The sequence below is a fragment of the Medicago sativa genome, chromosome 7, assembly GCF_051527215.1.
Source record: "Medicago sativa cultivar Bolivia chromosome 7, Bolivia_mono, whole genome shotgun sequence".
Classification (NCBI taxonomy): domain Eukaryota; kingdom Viridiplantae; phylum Streptophyta; class Magnoliopsida; order Fabales; family Fabaceae; genus Medicago; species Medicago sativa.
Genome location: NC_140755.1, coordinates 18,338,163 through 18,346,245, shown reverse-complemented (window position 1 = coordinate 18,346,245; position 8,083 = coordinate 18,338,163). Strand labels below are relative to the sequence as shown.

Sequence of the window (8,083 nt, the reverse complement as noted above, 5' to 3'; positions counted from 1 at the left end):
TGAATGTGAAATCAAGCATGTATCACATTTCGTTTTTTCAAAATCAGTACCCCTTCATATCATAACTTTACTATTTGAAAGAAAAAAAAGCACCCTTACATTTATTTAATGTACCGTATGAAAGTAGGCTAATAATTCAAAATTGCTTTTTGCTTTTTACTTTTACTTTGGTTGGACAATACCCACATGCAGGGGGTCCTAGTGTTTAAAGTTAAAAGCCAAAAAGTAAAGGTTAACAAATGCATGAACTATATTGTTTATAAAAATAAATAATGCATGTAGCATTTTTATTCATTTGAAGTTTTGAGAGGTTATTCATTTGAAGTCTTCTATACAAAGTCTTCGGTTTTGTTATTTTGTTGGTCTATTTTTTGTTTTACCTTTTCATATATGTTCCATTTTGGAAAAACATATTTTCCTTTTCTTCAAAATTACTATTTTTTATTTTAATCAAGTTGTTTAATTACTAACACTTCGTTCCAAATTATATGATGTTTTGGACATTTCATACGTATTAAAAAAATTTAATTAATTTTGTGTCGGAAAGATATATTATGAGTTGTTTTACAAAATCGTCCTTAATAAATCATGTGGAAAAGATAAATGAAAGAATAGAAAGAAAATAAAGTAATAAATAGATAAAGATATCTTCATATTGGAACGAATAGTAAATTACATGCTGATTCACGGTCAACTTCATTGGTATACTTAAATGTGAATCAGCATGTAATTGTCCTTAATTTTGTATACTTCATTGGTATTGATATTGAAAAATGACATATAGTTTATGACAATTTTTTTCTTCGAAAAATGATATAATTGAAGACGGAGTGTATAATTTTACTACAGAATTTGAACTTCTACAATTACATTGTCTCTATTAAATGAGTTGGGCTCACGTGAACAAAATTAATCTTCCTATGACACATTTAATAATAAACTAAGCTATATAAATGAATCTAATTAACAATTTACAATTTTAACTGTCTATGAAGATACATAATTACGTGTACAAAATACCAGCAGAAGATACATAATTGAACAATTACGTGTAAAAAATACTAGCAGTGATAAATGATCGAGGAGGTGAGGTGATATGCAAGTTCTACGAATATCAAATTGTTCACTGTTTTTCTTTCAAAAAAAAAATTTGTTCACTGTTTTTATGGGGTCCACGGCTGCTCATTCCCTTTAAAATCCAATCGTTGAGAGTCTCATGCTTCATGTTTGTGTTTCTGATATATCATCATCACTTCAAAAATTTAGAGATAATAACAATAGTTTTTTGCTGCTGTTTTTGGAAAGCCTTCTCTTTGGTACATTTTTCTTCTCCCTTCTCTTCTCTTGAAATTTGGTTTATCATCTACTCTTTAGTCTTTACTACTATTGTAAAAATAAAAAATAAAAAAACTACTCTCAACTACTCGCCGTACAATTTACTCCTAATCATATTCTTTATCACAAATTAATCCACAAAAATTGATGGATTTAGTTTAATTCACAAAAAGATCGCAGAGAGTATGTTCTTTCAATTAATTAAATACATATTTTTTTGACTGGACTTAATTAATTTTATTTAATTTATTTATTGTTGGATCTGAAAATCATTGCATACTGAGTAACTAGGCTGAATGATTAATTTAACTGAGTTGCCTAGTGAACATAATATGAGATGTACAGAGAGACTATGTGGTATCTTTATAAAAAAAAAAAAAACAGAGATTAATGACTATGTGGTACTGAGTTTTTTTTTTTTTTTTTTTTTTTTATAAATAGAAATGGGATTATATAGCAGATATAGAGAATGTTTGAATGAATTAGATTTTCTTACAAACTACTGAAAATGAGAATGGTATTCAACCAAACTTGAGGGTATTATAGATTTTTCCAGAAAATAAATGTTAAAATAAAGGGTTAACCCTGTAATTTACATGAACTTTGGAAAATGACCTTGTAAAAATAAAAAACATATATTATAACTATGTAATTTGAAATTCTTCTTATTTTTGACCCTTTAGTATACACGTAATCCACAAAAGTGACTTCAAAGTTGAATTTTTTCATGATTTTTTGCAGACATGTTGCCAATGTTAAAATATGACGTTCCACAAAAAATTATAACTTTTCAACAAGATACGAATTAATTATAAATTTTTGAAGTGCAAAAAAATCAAAAATGAAATTAAGAGAAATCTCGGCCTAAAAATTGAATTTTGAGCTGACAATTTGTAAAGACATTTGGAATAAGCCTTAATTTATTTGATTTGGTAACCAAAACTTGCAAAATTGCAATTTTGTTATGAGTAAGCATATACTCCAGGTCAAATTTTGTTCTGTAATTTTTTTAAGTATGGTTAGAACATCATAAGAACCTTTATCGTTAAATTTTAAATTTTTTAAACTAGAGATGAATTAACTATGAATTGTTTAAGTAATTAATAATTATGGGAAACGAAAATTCATAATTAATTATTTCCTTGTCAAAAAATTCTAATTTTTTCGTGGAAAACTGTAGTTTAACGTCCTAAATATGCATGCAAAAAATCTTGAAAAAATTCAACCACTAACTTTTCTAGACTTCATGTATATTAGAGGGTCAAAAATAGGAAGAATCTCAAATTACATGGTTAAATGTGTTTTTATTTTTACAAGGTCATTTTTCAGACTTCATATATATTACAGGTGGAAATAAACTGATATTAAAGAAATAAAGAAATAATACTTTCTTCATTATTTACTATCTAGAGAAGCACATATATAATAAGATATATGTTGTATGCTTATTCAGTTTTTAGATTTCAACCGAGGACTGCCGGAAAGATATTGATCATGGGTAGAGGAAAACACGAGCACATCTGGAAACATGTTACAAGAGTAGAAAATGAGAATAAATTGATATGCAATTATTGTAAGCGTCCCTTTAGTGGAGGAGCTTCAAGAATTGAAGCACACCTGGGGTTGAATGGCAAAGGAGGAAACATTAGGCGATGCTCCAATTATCCTCCTGTGGCTGGTAATGAAGGAGTTCTGAATATGGCATCCACTTCAAGTAATCCACCACCAGAAGCTGTGATTAATAGACTTTATTCAACACATGATCAAGGTAAATGATAATCTGTTTTAACTATTATTTTTGTCTTCTAAACACCTTTACTTTTCATATTCAATTCATGAGTTAGCTAGCATAGCATACAGACAGTAGAAAGTTAGTAAAGAACTTGTTTAAGTATGTCAATTAATATTTATTACTAATAGGGGCTTATGTAGCTCATTTGGCTGAAGTAAGATATTAAAAGAGTTTAAGATTCAAAGTTTAAATTCTGAAAAGGTAGATAATACTGAGAAGGTAAATGAGTTTAAAGGAAACCTCCCTTCGATTCTTTTTATAAGAAATAAAAGACATAAATCATCAAGACCAAAAAAATATATTGAAAATAGTTATCTCTATTTAATACACTTCAACATTTAATTTTTTTTTTCATGAATACCTTAAATTAATTACTCTTGATTCCACCAATTTACTTTAATAAATAAGGAGTATAATAATTAACATACTAACAATTCTGACAAGAGAGATAATATTAATACTTTCTCCGGTCCTTTTTATAAGACACAATTGACTTTTTAGGTTCATTTTTTAAGTGTTGTATTGTATCTAGTCTATATTTACAACAAGATACAGTAATTATTCTATGAACCTAAAAAGTCAATTGTTTTTTATAATAAGGACCGGAGTGAGTATAACAATTAACATACTAACATTTATCTTTAAAAAAATTTCATTAATATCTGGTTAGTTAGGAATTTGTTAATGGTTCAATTAGTTAGTCTATTGAGTTGTATAAATAAGAAAATCATGAACACAACTTACTATCTTTTTCAATCTAATATTCAATATGTATTTATATGCTCCCCACCATTCTTACTATCTTTTTCCCTCTCATCCAATGATTCTCTGTAGAAATCGCTTCAAACATTATATTTTGTGACAATTTCTATCTTTCATTGAAAGTGGCAGAAGGTGTTCCCGAAGTGATTTGCACTCATACGAGAAGCTCAGTTAACCATCAAAATAATGCCGAAATCATGAGTTTATCTGAAGGTACAACTATTGCAATGAAGTGCATTTTTAGTTCTCCTCTATTTTAAGATAACTGTGGTCCAAATTTGTTGTACATAGATTAAAGATGATAAATGGATGGATTTGAATTGTAATGGATTATAGATCAAAACAATCCATGGATCCCATTAATTCACTAAAAATTCTTTTAAAAATCCCAATCAAATATATAAATCAAACATGAAATTCATCAAATCCATCTGGTAATTTATATTAACTTTTTTTTTCAATTTCTTTCTTAAATATTTTTAAAACATTGTTTTTTTCTTTGATGAATTCAGCCTAAAAACGAATTTATTTTTATAGTTTTAACAAACTAAATACTAAAAATTTATTTATTTTTTTTGCTAAATTCATCGATTAAATTATAATACCTAGGTTTTTATAAAAAAAAAAACAAGGTTTACATTGACTTTTTTGAGTAAAAAAACAGAGGTACGTTGATTTTTTTTTTATTTTAAATTTGTTGCTAAAAAAGAACTACATTGAGTTTTTTTTTAAAAGTGTTATCCGATATATAAAACCAGTAAACAATTTAAACACTTAAATGATTAAGCTTTATTATATAATAACATGACAAACACAATGGAGCAGGTGTGAACAGTAGCGGTGGTAACAGAAGTGTTTCCGAGAGTGAGATTGATCAATTAAAACAATTGGTTATTGATTTAGAATGTGAGGAAAATGATATTGCAAAACAGCTGCAATCGTTGGAGTCTCGGGGTAAAAAGCGCAAGCGAAGAGTTGATGTTTGGCTGGAAGGTTTAAAAGTTATGAAAGAAAGTGCAAATGAGATGAATAACTTAAATGATATTCGTGGGATAAATAATTTGATGGACAATATGAAACGACACAAGGAAAAGAAGCCTCTCACTTTGTCGACTGAGTTTGTTGGGGAACAATTAGACTTAAATATCAAGAGAGTGTTTGAACTTCTAGAGGATGACAAAGTCTTTGTGATTGGCATATGGGGAATGGGAGGAGTGGGAAAAACTTTACTTGCAACTCTTGTGGAGGATGAAGTAAAAAAGAAAGCAACTTTTAAGGATGTGTTTTGGGTCACTGTTTCTCACAATTATAGCATCTCAAAACTACAACATGATATAGCAAAAAGAGTAGGTGTGAAGCTTGATGAAGACGATGAAAGAATTAGAGCTGACAGCTTGTCTTTGGCATTGGAGAAAAAGGGAAAATCAATTCTTATTTTGGATGATGTTTGGAAATATACTGATTTGCAGAAGGTGGGCATTCTTCCAAAAGTGAATGGCATTAAAGTGATTCTAACAACTCGTTTGAAACATGTATGCCACCAGATGGATTGCCAACCATATGCTATACTAGAGATGTTTCCTCTTAGTTGGTACAAATATGATAGTGAAGCTTGGGAGTTGTTTATGCTAAAACTCGGACATGATGGAACACCTAGGATACTTCCACATGAAATAAAAAAGATTGCAAGATGTATTGTAGATAGATTGAAGGGTTTACCTCTTGCAATCAATGTGATGGCTAGAACCATGAAAGGGGTTGATGGCATTCATCAATGGAAGCATGCACTCAATAAACTTCAAAAATTTGAAATGGGACAAGAGGTGGAAGAAGTCTTCAAAGTATTAAAGCCTAGCTATGATAATTTGATGGAAAAGAACTTGCAAAACTGTTTTTTGTATTGTGCATTATTATCTGATGATGATTGGTATAGAGATTGGGGTCGGGATGAGATTACAAAAGATGAGTTGATCATGAAGCTTGTTGACAATAAACTGATAAATGGGAATAAGTGTTTGGAAGAAATATTTGATGAAGGGAATACCATATTGGATATGCTTGAATCCCATTCTTTGATTAGTTTTAGTGATTATTTCGTAGTCACACATCCCTTGTTGAGAAATATGGCATGTTATATCTGGAAAGAGAGCCAGAGGAATGCTATAGTGAAATCGGGTAAAGAATTGACCAAGATAACTCTTTCACATGAATGGGCAGCTGATTTAGAGTTGGTTTATATATGGGATTGTGATATAGAACAAATCCCAGATGGCATGTCACCTAATTGTCCAAAGTTGTCCACCTTGATTATAAATATAGTGTCCATTAGTCATGTTCCTGAGAGTTTTTTCAAATATATGAATAGTTTATCAATACTAGATCTATCCTATAATAAAAGGCTAGAATCATTGCCAAACTCTCTGAGTGAGTTGAGGTCTCTTGTTTCCTTAGTGCTCAAACGATGTTATAGATTGAAACATGTGCCCCCATTGGGAGAACTACAAGCATTGTCAAGATTGATCATTTCAAATACTCTCGTTGAGGAAGCACCACAAGGCTTGGAAAAACTAATCAATTTGAAATGGCTTGATCTATCTAGTAACGAGTGTTTAAATATGGATACAGGGTCTTTTTTATCCAATTTGACTAAAATACAATACCTCAATCTCCAACATACCAATGCTTTGATTAAAGTTGAAGATATTCAAAGGATGAATATGTTAGAATGTTTAGGAGGTGGCTTTGACTGCAAAGATCACAACCAATACATGCAAAAAAATCTTGACATGAGTTTTGGGCCCAAAAGCTATATTCTCACATTTGCAAGTGTTTGGGGGGAAGATGGTGTTAGTTTGATAAGATTTGATTCTGATGATCCTGAAACTAAGACTATGCGATTTGGAGATTGTGATTATTTCTCCCACATACTGCCTAAAGACCTTACATGTCTAAATATACATGACAATAATTGGGTTTGCTTATGTGATGCTCTTTCATATAACACTTCTTCTTTGAGGCAAATTGGAACATATGATTGCCAACAACTGGAGAGCTTGTTTTGTTTATCTGCTTCTTGTTCCTTTTGCACCAAGATTCACAACCTTGAAGTTTTGGAACTTAAAGATTTGGAAAGTTTAACCGCTGTCTGTAAAGATGTTGTTGATGTTAGACAATCTTTGACACCAGGTGGCATATTCTCTTGTCTAAAACAATTTTGTATTTATAATTGCCATTTGATAGAGAAGTTGTTTACACCACAATTAGTTCAGCAACTTCAAAATCTGGAGACAATTAAGGTAATGGAATGTGATTCAATGAAAGAGATATTTACAGTGAGCAACAGTGATGACGATGACAGAACCATCATTTCACTTCCTAAGTTGACCCTATTATCCTTGGACAATTTACCCGAATTGAGGATCGTGTGCAATGGGAGTATATTATGTGGATCTTCACGAAAAGTGGAAATCAGTTACTGTCCAAATTTAGAAAGGTATCCAACCATTCAGAGATGTTGAGATTCCTGATTTTTGGTTTGTGTTGTTAATTAATGTCTGATTACATTTTGACGTTGAACTTTGTACAAAATATTAGATTACTTTTTTTTTTGTTTTTTATAAATTATTACTTGTCAACGGTACAATTTGTATTGAGTTCGTTACTTTTTTATAAACAGAACGATGTGAAAATTTGCAATAGCATGCCTTTTTCTTATAAGTTCTAATCTCCTTTCCGTTTGTTGATTAACTCCTTTTTAACCTTTGTGATTGTTTTGCTTTTTTCTTTTATCATTTTCCCCAAATACTAGTTACAAACCCGTGCTTCGCACGGGTTTAATAACGTATCTTGTAAAAAAAATTGTTTCAAAGGAAAAATGAGCAAATTAATGAATATTTCACAAACATTATAAATCTTTATCAAAATATTTATGAAAGTTTTACCAAGTCTTGAATAGAGATTAATATTTGTGAAATTGTGATGATTGATAAAATAATTAAAAATTTGTTTAAACTTATTTTTGTTACAATTTAGGCCTAAAAAAAATATTGGATTTCGTTGAGTTTCTCTCTAATTTTTTTTATCAAGCTTGAAGCTATGACTCTGAGTTTGAAAACTGCAAAATTCACGAAAATTATTGAAGAAACACTATAAACAAATAAACGGCATCATCAAAAATTAAATCATATTTGGCTA

General features: G+C 29.8%; 1 protein-coding gene across 4 annotated transcripts; it reads left to right on the top strand.

Moving 5' to 3' along the window:
* Window positions 1–1,223: 1,223 nt before the first annotated feature.
* LOC146904759 (putative disease resistance protein At4g27220) lies at window positions 1,224–7,605 on the top strand. 4 transcript variants are annotated; one of them, XM_085727302.1, is made up of 4 exons: window positions 1,224–1,316; window positions 2,796–3,103; window positions 4,019–4,102; window positions 4,715–7,605. In XM_085727302.1, exons 2-4 carry the CDS (start codon window positions 2,830–2,832, stop codon window positions 7,405–7,407), a joined length of 3,051 nt encoding a protein of 1,016 aa, XP_085583428.1. In that variant the 5' UTR covers window positions 1,224–1,316; window positions 2,796–2,829; the 3' UTR covers window positions 7,408–7,605. The 4 variants fall into 4 exon arrangements, with proteins under 4 accessions (XP_085583428.1, XP_085583427.1, XP_085583426.1 ...); XM_085727301.1 differs by having other exon boundaries at window positions 4,013–4,102; XM_085727300.1 differs by having other exon boundaries at window positions 2,789–3,103.
* Window positions 7,606–8,083: the final 478 nt, after the last annotated feature.